The sequence below is a fragment of the Triplophysa dalaica genome, chromosome 1 (genome assembly GCF_015846415.1).
Source record: "Triplophysa dalaica isolate WHDGS20190420 chromosome 1, ASM1584641v1, whole genome shotgun sequence".
NCBI classification, from domain to species: domain Eukaryota; kingdom Metazoa; phylum Chordata; class Actinopteri; order Cypriniformes; family Nemacheilidae; genus Triplophysa; species Triplophysa dalaica.
This window is the reverse complement of record NC_079542.1, coordinates 27,092,222-27,108,192: the sequence shown is the minus strand read 5'-3', so window position 1 is coordinate 27,108,192 and position 15,971 is coordinate 27,092,222. Positions and strand designations below refer to the sequence as shown.

General features: G+C 39.0%; 2 protein-coding genes across 4 annotated transcripts; both read left to right on the top strand.

Annotated features, from left to right (window-relative positions):
- Positions 1–70: 70 nt before the first annotated feature.
- Positions 71–5,002, top strand: mus81 (MUS81 structure-specific endonuclease subunit). Its single transcript, XM_056749524.1, has 17 exons — positions 71–94; positions 607–756; positions 853–982; positions 1,093–1,187; positions 1,275–1,391; positions 1,479–1,559; positions 1,662–1,750; positions 1,997–2,173; positions 2,283–2,468; positions 2,579–2,706; positions 2,990–3,102; positions 3,278–3,397; positions 3,466–3,561; positions 3,952–4,080; positions 4,156–4,259; positions 4,552–4,635; positions 4,795–5,002. Exons 2-17 carry the CDS (start codon positions 619–621, stop codon positions 4,859–4,861), a joined length of 1,854 nt encoding a protein of 617 aa, XP_056605502.1. The 5' UTR covers positions 71–94; positions 607–618; the 3' UTR covers positions 4,862–5,002.
- Positions 5,003–5,330: 328 nt separating this feature from the next.
- On the top strand, positions 5,331–15,013 carry LOC130409158 (transmembrane protein 151B). 3 transcript variants are annotated; one of them, XM_056734922.1, is made up of 3 exons: positions 5,331–5,870; positions 9,194–10,986; positions 13,664–15,013. In XM_056734922.1, the coding sequence occupies exons 1-2, from the start codon at positions 5,811–5,813 to the stop codon at positions 10,943–10,945; spliced, it is 1,812 nt and encodes a 603-aa protein (XP_056590900.1). In that variant the 5' UTR covers positions 5,331–5,810; the 3' UTR covers positions 10,946–10,986; positions 13,664–15,013. The 3 variants fall into 3 exon arrangements, with proteins under 3 accessions (XP_056590900.1, XP_056590057.1, XP_056589288.1); XM_056734079.1 differs by lacking the exon at positions 13,664–15,013 and adding an exon at positions 11,686–12,677; XM_056733310.1 differs by lacking the exon at positions 13,664–15,013 and having other exon boundaries at positions 9,194–12,677.
- The last annotated feature ends 958 nt before the right edge of the window (positions 15,014–15,971 follow it).

Below are 15,971 nucleotides of genomic sequence, written 5' to 3'. Positions count from 1 at the left end.
TATTTTAAACAACATCGACAAATTCAGTACCACCCTTTTCAAATAAACATATTAGCCCACACAACAATTTCATATAAAGCGAAGGGAAGTTCAGGTAAAATATAGCCTAACATAATTGTGATTGAATGTTTAGTGCAATTGTAAACTGTAAAAATTAATCCAAACCATAAATCAAACTGCGGATTTTCAACTCGTATTTTTTTAATTTATAGAGTTTTAAACTACAATCTTTTCCCTACCGTCAACCCTTTGAGTGGCGCTGCACATGTTTGACTCGGACGGAAATGACGCAATTACAGTGCTTTTGAACACACAGGCGGGGACACGGGCAAATATACTTTTGTAACCCTAGCAGATCATTATATTTACATGCGCGATTATTTTTTGCGTAACGACTTACTGGGTAACTTAAATAACTAAAAGTGCTGATGTTTGTTAAGTGTCTTTAGAATGCGTGCACATTTTAGATTGATTGCGTTTGAAACTGCCTAATGTAACGTTATACCCCTCGTGGAGTAACCCCGTCATTCACTTTTTTTGTAACGCGTTACGTCTGTTGCATAACTTGCCAGTATGTACGCAATTTACATCTCTTAATTTGACCAGAGCGCAGTGAATATGCCGCCTGATCAGGTGCGTTTGGGTCGGAAGCGTCCTGTGCCGTCCTGCCCGAATCCTCTATTCCTGCAGTGGTTAACAGAGTTGCGTGACCACGCCAAGGAAAAGGGTTTAAAAACACAATACGTATACCAGAAGGTGAACGATTGCATTGGATATATGTTTGATTACAATGTGTGGTAAGACTGAATGCAAATAAATACATTGGAATCTGACTTGGTTATGCATGTACAGGCAATAAACTCGTTGAAAAAATATCCACTCCCACTGAAAAACGGGAAAGAGGCGAAGATCCTGCAGAATTTTGGTGACGGGATCTGCAAGATTTTGGACGAGCGACTTCAGAAGCATTGCCTTGAAAACGGTGAGGGACTTCTGTGTATTTCAGTTAAGAAATAGGATTTGTTCCGATCAAGTCTTTAAATATTATTATTGTTTCATCTCATACTTTCTTCACTCTCTTTTTCTGTAAAGGTTCTAATGCCCCGATCCACCTGGCTACTTTGTGCAATAAACGAAACATGGCAGAAACTTGCAAGGATACTCCATGTGTTAGTAATGCACACAAGGTTAGTTTAAGGATGAAATGAGCACACACAGTTATTAGTTCAGGTTCTATTTGGAAAGTAAGGTTTGAAGACCGTGTTCCATTGTAGAAACAACCACAAAAAGAAGTGATAAAGAAAAACACAATCAAGAAAAAGAGAGAGTACGTGCCCCAGAGGAGGTCTGGGGGTTATGCTGCATTGCTCACACTCTATAGACATGCGCAGGTAAAGCTTACACACTTACTGTAGGTTTTTGAGATCTAACTTTGCTGTTTCGCTGTGCACTAAGAAGTAACCCTTTATTTTCTGTAGATGCCTGGCAGTAAAGGCTTCATGTTTAGAAATGAATTACAGGCTGAAGCACAGCCTCTGTGTGATAAGTCTTTTACAGTGGTAAGGCGACAAGCATACATCTACAGAGGTATTACTGTATATAATGACTTACATTCTAATCACTTAATTTACCCAATATTTGTCTTTTCACCCTATACATAGCCTGATCTTGGTAGCAAGTACACTGCTTGGTCTTCGGTAAGCACACTTATTCAGAAAGATCTTCTGGTGAAGACTCACAGTCCTGCCAGGTGAGATGTAAAAAGTGAAACTTTTACATCAATTTTGATAGACCACATTATGATATTTTTTTTCAGATGGATTTCAATAATAAACTGATTATGTGATTTATAAGATTTTGGCTCTGACAAGGTAGAAGGTAGAAAATCTCTATACACTCTTAAGAAAAATAAGACCACATAAGAATTTCATTAATATACCCAAGTACAAATGACAATGAAGAGTTTGAATCTTTCTTTTATCATGATTTGTTTCAGGTATTCGTTGACTGAACATGGTCTAGCTCTAGCTGAGAAGCTGGATTCAGAAGAGAGAGTAATTCATAAAGGTCCAGTGGAGGACAAGAGTGAGGAGGAGAGTTCTGGAGATGGGACGGATGTTGTGGATTTGACTTTAGAGGAGGAAGAGGATGACAAGGGCGTAAAAGAGAGCTGGTAGGTACATACAGGTTAACTATTGCTTGGTGTGAGACCTTCCAATTTTTTTACTTTATCATATTATATTTTGAGCATATTAACTTTGTGAACTTTCCTTGACTCACAGCTCCAGTAAGTCTACAGAAAGGTTTATTACAGCTCTTTCAATGAACCATGCCAAGAATCTCACTTCTGATTCAGATGCCTCAGGAAGATACCAGACATTAGAGATGGGGAGAAGAGCAATGAATTGGCATCTTCTTCCTGGTTCTTATGAAATTGTTTTATGTGTTGACTTCATCGAGACAACCGGGTAAGAGAGAAGGTTGTACATGTGTATGATTTTCCCATTAAATAGATTTAATTTAATGTATTGTAGTGCTTTTTACAGAAGAGTCCAATTTTATATTCTGTACTCGACAGGGGAAGCAGTGCTCGCAAACAAGAGTTGGTCAAGGAGCTGCAAAGGAACGGTGTGACCTTTGACATCAGGAAACTAAACGTAGGAGACTTTCTTTGGGTGGCACGTGAGAAAGTGACTCCTGTGCCTGGTAAAAACACATACACTTGCCTGCTTTATATTTTGAACTTGCCAATTGTATTTTATTGGGATGCTATTAATGACCAGCAGGTGGCTGCTCTTAGAAGAAATCTACACAATTACTGTAAACGTTATATGGTTTGTGTAAAAACTGTTGAATTGCAAATGTGATATAATTGTCTTAATACAATAAGAGTAATGCCCTTTTATTATTAAGACAGAATAATAAGATATTGTTGTAAGAAAATAATGTACGTAGGGAGCTTTCCAAGACATTTTCTGTCTTATCTAAGGTCAGTTGCGTCCACCGGTGGGAAAAGAGCTAGTCCTTGATCACATCATTGAGAGGAAGAGGATGGATGATCTGTGTGGAAGCATCATAGATGGACGGTTCAGAGAGCAAAAGGTTTGGACGGTGATAAAGAAAGATGGACTTGGGTCTAACTGGGTCTCCTTTGTTACCTTGTCCATTTATCTGTTTTGCAACTATACTAAAATATTTGTACATACTATAAATACTTTACCTTTCTGTCGCAGCATAAAGATTTTCATAATTTTCTTCTGCCCTTCCACACTCACAGTTCAGACTGAAAAGGTGTGGTCTGCGTAAGCCCATTTATCTAGTAGAGGAGTGTGGATCGGCAGCAGCTCATCTCAGTTTACCAGAGAGCACATTACAACAAGCTATAGTCAATACTCAGGTAAAAAAAACTACATCAGGCTGTATAAACAGTCATGTGCAAATTTAAGTATGTTTTTTTTTTTTCAGGTGGTTGATGGCTTCTTTGTGAAGCGTGTACAGGATGTAAAGGAGTCTACTGCTTACCTCACCATCATGACCAGATACCTCCAGAAACTTTACCAGGTTTGTATTATTACAGACAATAGTTGCCTTCCCTCATACAGTCTTTCCTAGAAAATTACTGTTAAGGTGTTTCAGCAAGACCCTTTCAAGAATACTGGTTGATTCGTCTTGGAATTTTCCAGTATGGGAAGTTGTACCATTACCAGTAAATTCCTGGTATATTATTATTTGTGAACCTAGAGATTGTCCCATCCACATCTCGTCAATAAAGTTGATCAAAACATTTTCCCTCTATTTGCATTTGCCCACGTCCTACGCACACTCCCACATGTTTTAACTGGAGGTAGGGTACTATCGTCTATGAACTACTGAACTGTAGGGAAAAAAATTGAACTTCCTTGGTGAAGTTCTAATTGATCTAATTTAAAACGTATTATTTATCATCCCCAGAATTGCACGTTGTTCTGTCGCTCCAGAGAGCTGGAGGGGTATGGAGAATATGAAATGGCACAAACTGAGAACCACTCCTGTTCTCTCATGTCCTTCACAGAATTTAACCACGGAGCTATTAAAAACAAGGTAATGTGAAAACAATACTAATTTAGCGTTATTTGAATTATTATTTACTAATCTATTTTTTTCTCATAAAAAAAGTGTCAGACAGTGAGGGAAGTTTTCGCAAGACAGCTCATGCAGATCAGTGGAGTCTCTGGTGATAAGGCGGCCGCTATACTTGAGCTCTATGGCACAGTCATCAGGTGTGACTCACTGTGTTTACAATTCTAATGTCAGAGACACTCATTAAATCACTCATCTACATTCCATCATAACAGATGGTTTTCATTACATTACAGACACATTAAATTATTACAGACCTCCATTCACTGTGTTCCAATAACAGGAGTAATCATAGCACCTGTAAAACAGAAACCTTGTTATGTTTCAGAACAATTATTTGGCACTCTAATGACATTCTGTTATCACATTACAATTTCTTTACCACATTTGTTTTGAAATTTTTGATTTTTATACAAGTGTTTCTACCTTTAGTTTATTGAAAGCATATGATCAGTGTTCCAGTGAAACTGAAAAAGAGAAGCTACTGTCATCCATCAAATATGGAAAACTTAAAAGGTTTGTTTATTGATAAAATACTTTTACTATTTAACATTGTTTGTTTAAATGTTTATGATTATTATATGTGAGTTTTTACAGTAAGTCTACCTGTGTTTTAAACCAAATGGATTTGTTTAAAGCAAGTGAATATATCATTTTTTTTGTATTCATTTTCAGAAATCTTGGACCAGCTTTAAGCCGTACTATATATCAGCTTTATTGTTCACATGGACCTCTATCATGAAATGATTCCTAAATAAAGAGACGGATACTGCATGTGCATGTAAATCTAATCATTTTGTTTTTGTTATGACTGTACATTTGTTTTCTCTGAAATAATGTTTAAAGGTGCTAATAAAGATGTAAAGTTGACGTTAAAAATATATACATGTGTGAGATACTTGACTATTTTGCTACAACTTGCTGTGTGCAAGTTTTACTCATGCCCCTTGAGTATTGCCTTTTTTTTTGCTGTTAAATTTTAGCTTCCCACTAAAAACTGCAAACATTCTGAGCGAAAGCTTGAATCACTGAAGCGTCCATTTCAAAAAGGCGGAATTGGCATTAAATTGAGAAAAATAATTCCAAGGATTTCTTTGGTGCAATGAACTGGGACCAGTTACATTATTTAAGTGCATGTGGGTGACATGACATCAGTGTTCAGAAAACAGCGTGGCTCTGCTTTGCAGGAGAGTGGTGGGGGGACTCCGCTGACGTCCTCTGAATCTCTCTCAAGGAGAAACACGCATATCGATGAAAACAAGTAGTGCGCCCTGAATTCAAGCAGATAGCTTTCGTGGAAATGTCTTTGCTGTTTTGATGGCTGCATCAGTCGTAGCGATGTGCGTGCCTGTTGTTACAATCGACGTATTCTAACTCAATCATCTATTTTTCTGGATATACAGCCACGATCACATAAGTAGAATGATGAAGATGTTAGTGAAATGGTCGAAACCGAGAGACTGTTTGAGAGGACATGCGTGTACTTGATGTCTGAAGGGCGAGAAAAAGACTGAGCGCGGGTGGATACTGTAATGTTAGCGATGATCACGCGACTTCGCCCAGTGTACCGCGCTCGAGAAACTGTGTCAGCTCCGGTGGTGGATGGGGCAACTCGCCCGTAGGGGAAGAGCAGGTTGTGGGCCGCCACATCCTGAACCGCCCCTGGCTGTCCCTAGAGTGACGGGAAAAGGATGCAGGACGCGACGGTAGATGGAGAAGAGCCCATTCTGAACGGGGCTGGTAGGGAAGAGGTGAGACGAGGGCGTGTTTGTATCAAATCGGTCCAAAGACATTGTAAATACAGTCGTTTGTCAAACTTCGCCAGTTCGTCCGCATAGCGGTGTTGTGTATCAAAATACCCAGTGTTTCATTTACTCGTCACGACATGATAAAGCCACACGATGTAAGTTATTTTAGTGTAAATATCAAGGCATCTTAAACGTATCTGACTGTTTGCAGTATCTTTTCTGTCTACAGTGCAGTCCGTCTTTTACCCCAAATATTGTATATCTGCCCCTGGTCTGAGATGGCTCCTGCTCAGAAAGTCAAATTCGGCATAGCGTGACAAATGACATTTCTAGGCACTTTCAAAAGTTCTAGGAAAATACAAATGAGAGATTTTCATAGTTTTAGATCTTATTATGACACACTGTGTACAATGCAGAAATATAGAAATATAAGAAGTGTTTTTTATTGTCCTCCTATAGTGAGGTTTCTTTATCTTTTCTTTTAGATCTTGACAGTGTGATTCCCTTGGGACTGTTTTTTTACTACCAGTTCACTTGGCATTGTCTCTTCCTCTTTTACTTTCTGTCTAACCGTTGTATTTAGTTTTCTCCGTTTAACAGCCATCATGTTCTTCAGTCTGATAGATGTTGTCCCACAGGTACAATATCTGATGAAAACAAGTCTGTTTTTTCAAGGCAGATAATGACTTCAGTTTAGTCAACAAATCTGCGACAACCCCCAAGAAGAGAGTCAGCACTGACCTCCAGGCCCTCTATATTAACAAACTACAGCATTTCTCTTTTCGCTGTTCATTCATTGATGCTGCTGAGTTAACCTCCTGTCTCTTGTTACATGAAGATCAATAGAAATGGAGACAGCCAGAAAGCTGTGAGTCACATCAGAAATGCAGTTATAAAATGAATTTAGATGGCAGCCATAATAGTCTACAAGAGATAGCGTGCTATTGCTGTATATTGCAGTGTGGCATGAGCAGTTGAAATTTTTATGAATGACTCTAGTCAGACAACAGATGCTGACAGTACCTGGCTTCGCCATAGTATTCCTGCCAACAAATGTATCTTCTGTTCCTCTGCGTTTCTTGTACTTGCTTTCTATTAAAGTCTGGGGCGGTTTCACAGACAAGGATTACCTTAAATCAGGACTAGGCCTTAGTTTAATTAGGATATTTAAGTCAATTTAAAAAACATACTTTACAAAAAAACAATACTGGTCTGCATCTTGAGATGAAACAATCACACTGATATATTTTGAGGTAAAATAGCTTTCCTGTAGCTCAGTGGTAAGAGCACAAGGTCGTGGGTTTGATCCTAGGGGATTGCACATTCTTAGAAACAAAATGTATAGGATACTGCAATGTAGGCCTAGGTCGCATTTTGGCAAAATGCATGAATGTAAGTTGTTTTAGATCAAGACACCTCTAACATTTAAGTTAGTCTGGGATAGGCTAAAACCCTGTCCAGGAACCCCCCCTTTATTAGTCAAACCACAAATCCAGGACTGAGCATTTGAATGAAGTAACTTGAGGTTTGTGATAATTGGCTGGCTGGCTAACTGACTGACTACTTGAATCCAGAAGTACAGACGTTTTTTCCTGTAAGTCTTTTGTAATAAAAGAGTATTGGATGGGAAAAGTCTCTATTTGTAATATTAGTATGTTGATTTGTATGTGTGCTATAGAGACAGAGAGCAAATTAACGAAATATATAAGTTTTATAAACATCACCTAAAATAAGCTTTAATGAATGCCGTTTTTAACTTCTTCATCACATCCACCAGTTTTACACAGATAAACATATATAAATAGTTCCGGCCTTGATGCAGTATTTACAATAATACATGGTCTTTTTATGAAACAAATTAATTTGTCTTTACCCGAGGAGCCCAAAATCATCTCTGCAGTATTTAGACTTGTTTTGAGAAGACGATGGGGCATATTCCAACCGGGAAGGACATTTCTCAAAAGAGGCAGAAGCCCATCTCTGAATCATTGGGCTTGTCCAAACGGGGTAATTGTTTTCAATCATTCAATGAGCAGAGCAAGGAAATTGGGAATCGGCCACTTAATTTTTGCAAATTGATCAAAAAGATGAATGCCTATAGACGGTATCACAGTGGCAACATAACAAGCGTTACTGTGCATGCTTGTGTTTCATGCACTGCCCTTAACCTCCAGTACACATTCACAAATAATAATAAGAGTGCCTGTAGATTAATTCTGATCACAAGCAAAAGAAGCAGAGAAGGCAGTTAAATGGCTTAACTTTTTTCCCTTATATTTTGAATTAGACTGCGATTCCATGCTCAACCGCTAGATGTCATTGTACCATACAGTTTCTTTAAATGCGTCCAAAAAATTGCCTTGCAGCAATCTGTTTATTTAATAAAATAAACATACAACAAAATCCTACAAATTGTTTATTTAATACAATTATTTTACAATACAATAATAATGCAAAATTAATATGAACATAAATTAAATTAAATATAAATAGTTATATTATTAGACACTAGCCAAACACAGACCAGAAGTAAGCGGCAGTCCTGACGTGCATGTCCGATGAAATGGTCTAAACCAGTTTGAAAACGCCCCATAGTTGAGAACCAACTCGAGTTGGTTCTCAACATAGTTTAGAACTTTATGAGTGTGTGTTATATAGATTTCATGTAACACAGAGAGCAGCAGTTTTTCCAAACTGGGTGGCGGCCGGGATAATATTTTATATTATATATGTTTCTTATCTTCATACTGCTTGCTGTTGAGAGCTTGGTTAAAAACTATGCACTTGTACTTCCTCTGGATGTACAGATTAACTCATTTTATATTGAAATCAAACCAATTTAATTAAATAAATATTATATGAGTTTGCAGGTAAAGGACATTTCATGATAGTGTCATTATGTGGGTGTATGTAGGTGATGGGGATCCAGTGGGGCTCGAAAACATGTTTCTTAAAGGAGGGCCCAGCAAAAAAAGTTTGGGAACCACTGCCTTATTTTGTCATTAGATCGTATCTTGCAAAAGATTTTTATTTAATAATAGTACTGTGACAATAGTCAGTATAGAAGATTATTATGTGGTTAGTTGGCTCGAATGAATAATTGAAGAATGACGCCAAAAAGTGCTAAAGATTCTCCTTTGAAAGATATGGAAGGTATTTAAGCATACATTTTGCAACCGTATATGGCTTGAAGCACACTAGTCAAGTGTTGTGTCTAGATGTACGGTTGAACCTTTTTAAAATATTCTTGTAACAATCCAAAAATCTTAAACATGTTTGTAATACAAGTATTGCTAATAATGCTCTGTCCTTCCACTTCTCTGCAGCAGTGTCCAGTGAAGCAGTCATTAGCTGCCTCTTTGTGTCGAGAGTCTCACTGGAAGTGTCTTCTCCTCACTCTCCTCATGTTCGGCTGTTTCGGTACATTGGTCTGGTGCAAGCTGTGCAAGGTTCCAGTGCTACCTCCAACAGAGCCAGAAGCCGCAGTTGTTGAACCTGGAGACCCCTCTACAACTGCAGCCAGCGCCAGTATCTACGTCACAGATGAACTGGACTTCACCAGTCCCTGTTCCAATGGGTACATTTATATTCCTCTTGCTTTCCTGGCAATGTTATATGTGGTCTATCTGGTGGAATGTTGGCACTGTTACTCCAAGACAGCCTTGCTGGCTCAAGCAGATGTTGCAGAAGTGTATGAGCGTGTGCAGAGGCTGCAGCAGGCTACGCCCTGCATCTGGTGGAAGGCCATCAGCTACCACTACGTGCGACGGACCAGACAGGTGACACGCTACCGCAATGGGGATGCTTACACCACTACACAAGTATATCATGAACGTGTAAACACGCATGCGGCAAGCTCAGAGTATGACTATGCACGGTATGGCGTTAAAGATGTTTCTAAGGAACTAAGGGGCTTGATGGATCCCCCAGGTGTACGGCTGCGCTTTACCAAATGTTTTAGTTTTGCTAGTGCTCGGGCAGAGGCTGCCTACCTCACCCAACGTGCACGATTTTTTGGAGAAAACGAAGGACTGGATGATTACATGGAAGCGCGGGAGGGTATGCACTTGAAGAATGTGGACTTCCGTGAGCACATTCTAGCCTTTCCTGACCCAGCCAGGCAGCCCTGGTATGCTAGGCGTAAAGTTTTCTGGCTGGCTTCTGTTCTGCTCCTGTCTTGGCCACTTCGGGTTGTTGCAGAGTATCGCACTGCGTATGTGCACTACCATGTAGAGAAGCTTTTTGGTGACTCTGATGATAGTAGAGGTGACATTACTGTGGACAGTGCGGGCAACGAAAATGGACATGTACCTAGAAATGGAGGTGGAGGTATTGGGTCAAGCTATCGTGCCATTTCACGTGTCAATACGGTGGACATGACAGAGCTGGAGTGGCACATTCGCTGCAACCAGCAGATGGTGCCCAGCTACTCTGAGGCCCTGTTGATGGATCCTGGTTCATGTGCCAACCAGGGCACCAACACTCCTCCGGCAGGACAAGGGACTAACTCCTCAATGACTGGCCCCACATTTCCAGTGGCCTTTGCTTCAGCTTACTTGCTTCAGAGCTGCCCTCGCTGCCGGCGTACCACAAGCAGTGCTTCCCTTCCTTCAAGACTGAGAGGCACAACAGCATCTGTGCTGAATGGAACACTAGCTGGGATGAGGGCAAGCGGGTCGGGAGCAGGCCATGGGAGGCTGGTTCTGAGCAGGAGTGGCTTCTCATTGGGGCGACTTCAGGCTCCTCGACCATCCTCCCTCTTCCACTCCCGGAGTGTAGGTGGAGGACTAGCAACAAGAGGAGAAGAGGGAAGTGGCGGAGGCTTTTTAGGTTTGGGTCCTAGACAGGATGAAGAAAGCAGAAGAGTCCTAGAAGGAGAGGGAGAGGAAGATGAGGAGGTTGGACAAAGAGAGGAAGAAGGTGAGAGGGAAGGGGATGAAAGTGAGCAACAGGAGGAGGTTGAAGATGAGGAAGCGAGGGAAGGAGACAGACCTCCTACATATCAGGATGCATTCTTCTTCCCCGTGTTGATAGTGCATGGAGAAGAGAGTTGCCATTCTGGTGGGGACAATTCCTGAAGCACAAAGGAATGTTGGAAGAAAAAGGCCAAAAAATTAAGGTTTGCTCTAAGACAGATCTAAGAGATTAATCTAAGTGTTTAAGACTGGTGAATGGTCTGAAATGTCAGATAAAAGGATGTCAGTGATTTCTTATAAACAGAGCGATGTAAAAATAAGCTTGAAAGTAAAATCTATGCAATGAAGAAATAGCAAGAGTGTGTTTTGGGGACAAGCATAACAAATGAGGCAAAAACCTCCCATATATTGCACCTCTTCTGATCTCATCTGACCTCTCTGCTGATCTATAAAAAAGTCTTCCAAATATGACTCAACAAAACAGTTACAAAAAATATGATCACTGGGGAATGTTGTTACCTGTTAACAGTATGGCTGTATAGTGCTGCTCAATAAAATCTTTTTTTTTCTAACATAGTAAACGGGAAGAGCCTCGTAGAGGATTTTCCCCACAGATATTTATTCAACTGATTGTTGTCCCTGGCCACATCTGCCATTCCAATCAAAATGGATCTTAGATAAAACTAATGGATGTCATTAATATTGCAGCCAGTTCAATTGTGTAAAGCTCTTTTCAATTTTAGCAAGTAAGAGACATTTCTTATGTTCTCAAGTCTAAGTCTCATCCTTTCTCATAAAATGAGTAAAAGTATGTGAAGATATTACTCTTGCTTTTATGAAGTGCGACTTTGTGTTGGTACTTAGTGTATTGTTTACTGTTTAACAGTTGTTTATTTGTACAGCATATCACCAATTTTGCCTCATGATGTGACTCCCAAGAACACCTCGCAGACATAAATAATGGTCCAGCATGTTGCCCTCCATCGTAGCCTCTGTGCTCATCTTTGGCTCAAGTGTCACGTGTATAAATAGGCCATTCACTGATGAGATTGCTTAGGGTGCCAAGATACACCCATCTCCTGGTAACTGTGCATATGTATGGACTCTTGTGAGACACATTTTAGGAGCGAGTTCATTGCAGAATACACATGCAAATGTTTGTGATGATCAGAAAATGTATACAGCGCAAATCTTACTAGTTGTGGTGACCTTCAACCTGCATTCACGATTACACAGGTCAAGTGATAGGCTAACATAGTCCTAACATAAGCATGTAGTCATGATCTCTCATTTATCCTTAAGCAGGGCAAATAAATGTTACAACTGTACTGCAGATTATTCAAAAACACCTTTAAGATTAAGAAATTGTTCTTCATGGACAGTGTTAAAATGTACTCTCACAATGTGAATGTCGATCTACAGTGATGTGCTGTCTATGTAAATCACAAGGAGAATGTAAATATGTCATCAGTATTTTACTGCGCAGTGTTTCATTAGTTTACCACTTGGTAATACCCAGATGTGTTAAATCTGGAGTCCCATTACTAAAATTAAAAATACTATTTCTAGAACTTAAAATTGACTTGAATTTTTATTTATTTAACGGTAGCACTATAATTAGAAGCAATAATTTCCTTATTGTTACAAATGCCACAATATTTGCCACAAATTATGGACAATGCCATTATGGTGTTTGTGGGATACAGTTTTTTTTATTTTGTTCAGCTAGATGAACAGGGACTTTATATTTGTCCTTTAAATTAGAAGGTTATTATAAAGTAAAAAAGATTGAAAGAACAAAAATATAGCAAATGTTGTGATGACTCAAGCCTGGATTACATAAAAAAAAGCTATTTGTATGTGTGTTGGAGTAGAAGGATGAAATGATTGTCACTCAAAGCTAATGTTCATTAAAAGGTACTAAATAAATCATATAGCTTCATCTAATGTCTTTTTCGTGTCTTGTTCAGCATCCAAACCACTAATTATTTATTATTATTTATTTAAATTACAAGTTTTTTAAAATACACCTTTAATTAGAACAAAATTAAAGTTTGGTTAACAATTTTATACATGCACACTGTGTAGCAGAAATCCCAGATGTATGTAGCCTTTTACAATTTTCATTGTTACAAAGCAGCTGTACATGAGACATATTGACTATAAGCAAAACAATTAAAGTTATATACTTGTAAAAACAAGAAAAAAGTGACAACACAAAAGACAGACCTACCCACATACAAAACGCTCCACAAACACAATATGCACACATAGAAGAGATTTGACAATCTTTCAGATATCTTCCTGTGTGTTCAGCAAAACAAAGACAATCGTACAGTTTTGGAACAGTCCTAAGGGCAAGTAAATGACAGAATTTCATTTTTGGGGTGAAGTATCCCTTTAAACCAGAGCTATGACAAGTTAAATTAGGATATTTCAGTCCCTTTTATTGTAGTGCCTATAAAGAAACCTTACTGGTGTGGATCTTGAGACAAAACGATGGCACTGACATATTTTAAGATATGTCAGGGCAATTTACTTTCAGTTAAGACAGCTCAAACATTCATTTTAAACTGGGACTAGCCTTATTCTTGTCTGAGGTAAAAAGCCTTAAAACGCTTAAATTGAGCCGTCAATTAAAACTACAAATTGAAAAGTTCTACTCCCAGTCAGATCAAGAATTTGACATTGTCGTATACAGTCTGCCGCCATGTGGTTTATAATGGTATTAGGCTTACATGTTTCTTTAACAGGTCATCTAAATGAATTTAGGCCCTTGTAATAGAAAAATATTAACTCTATAGATTTTTTTGTTTAAATCCAGAGATTACTGTAAATTCCAATTGAATGCAAATCTCTTCCTGTATCATCTTTTCACAGGTATATATCACTAGGGAAGGAATCAGAAACACGACTGGAAAGACAATGTAAGGCAAAGCATGACATGTAAGTACAAGTACAGTTCAACAAACGAGCACAGGGCAATAGACATGAGGATCTTATAGGGAGACAGACAAAGGATAATTAACAAGGGGCAGGTGTGGGTAATGAAAACTCAGGGAAAGGTAACAAGGAAACTAGATAGCGTGAACAGGGACGAGGACCGGAGAGAGAAAAGGGTCAAAATCTCTCTCTCAGCATAAAACCTACGGCATCGCCATGAATCTGCCACAAGACCAAGAATAGACATGACATGTTAATGCAGACTCATGACAACTTGAATCTGCTTCAAACTCAGTCTATCAAAATGAAGTTTGTGGCCGCAAAGTGAGGGGTCACATCTGATGATACTTTATGATGGGAGTGTAAATGCTCGGACGATTTCTGCCAGCGTGTGTTTAGTCAATTAAGAAATCAGAGTTTTTACCTGAACCGCATTGCGTCTTTATAATAAACTCAATTGACTCATTTAACAATAGTTTACTTAGGCTACTGTCACATGGAATATCTGAATTAAGCTGAAATAGGCCTAGGCTATGGTTCAAGATTTTGGGTTAATTAACTGAACAGTTCCCTTCATTTTTAAGGAACATATTACTAGCCTACTCAGTCAAACTGAAACAAATCTAAATTTACCTGAAGCTCTACAAGTTGCATTTAAAAGTTGAGAAAATGTTGTCACTCACTGGTATTCTGTTTTCAGTTGCACTGTTTATTAGTCAATCTGTTGCATCAGCTGCAAGGCATTATCAATGCCACTGAATTTTACATTTATTAGGCTATTATTGTTATTATCATTACAATTTTATAATGAATACAAATTACAAAAATAAAAAAAACAAGTTACGGCTTAAAACGAGTGCAGGCAGAGGTAGCCTTTCAACATTTATAAAAAGTTTAAACATGTACACTAAACATGTACACTAGCTATAGTACTAAAAGTGGTTCTTGGCTCGTAATCATAGAGGAACCATTTAAGTGCTATATAGAACCATATCACGGTGCTTGGTTCTTCAGAGGTTCTTCAGTGGTTCTTTAGAATGACTGAGGTGCTATATAGAACCACTGAAGAACCATACAGCACCGCTTCCTTGTAAAGAACCTGTTAAGCCCCTGTACCAGCAGTTCTATAGCATCTCAGTCATCCCAAATAACCACTGGAACCACTGAAGCACCAAGAAATGGTTCTATACAGCACTTTAAGTAGTTCCCCTATGACAGGGGTGTCCAATGTCGGACCTGGAGAGCCACAGTCCTGCAGAGTTTAGCTCCAACTTGGCTCAACACACCTGTTTGGAAGTTTCTAGTCTGCTTTGTGAGACCTTGATTAGCTGTTCAGGCGTGTTTGATTAGGGTTGAAGCTAAACACCGGCTAGACACCGGCCCTCCAGGACTGTCTTTGGACAGCTCTGCCCTATGATTACAAGCCAAGAACCACTTTTAGTGCTATAGCACCATTTTGTGAGTGTATAAACAAATATAGATGCCCGTAACAGACTGTTTATGCATAAAAACCACTATGAATATTACAATTAATATATGGACAATTAATAAAGGAAAACAATAACCTAATTCTTGGTGCAAGGAAGGACATTTAAATTTGGGTTGTTTATGGGTATCATCCTTACAACCTTATAGTTAGGCATGAGGGAATGCTTACTTTTTCACACCTTGTGTAGTGGTACACCAGTCAATTTAATTTGGTCTTGTGTTGTGTATTATTATTTTAAAATAACATTTGTTTTTTGCTATTTCATTATTCGCTTCACTGCTAGGTTATATTTATCTTTAACCATTTACGACCACCCTCACCTGTCTACCTCTCATCCAGGTAATAATTGAGATGGCTAAGGCTCAGAACGATTCAGTGTTGTGAAAAACCATGCTGGACGACGCCATCCGCGTACAGACACAATGTAAGGAGCACAGAACTTGCTGCAGCTGCAACTGAGCTTCACAAAGAGACCCAGAGCCTTCGCCAGCAATGTGAGGCCACACAGCTGGACATTGCGTGACTGGGGCAGATGCTGGAAGACCTGCTGGATATGAAGCACGCCTCCGAGGCTTTGGGAGAGACAGCCCCGTAAGCTCAGCAAACAGCTTAAAGTCAAATATCTCTTATAACAGAAAAATAATTCAATAGGTACAGTAAGATAGAGAAAGAACTGAAAATGTTGTTCAATAAAGGCAAAATAAAAGCAAGAACCACACTTAAAATTATTCTTGAAAAGTAAGAACAGGGGTTCAG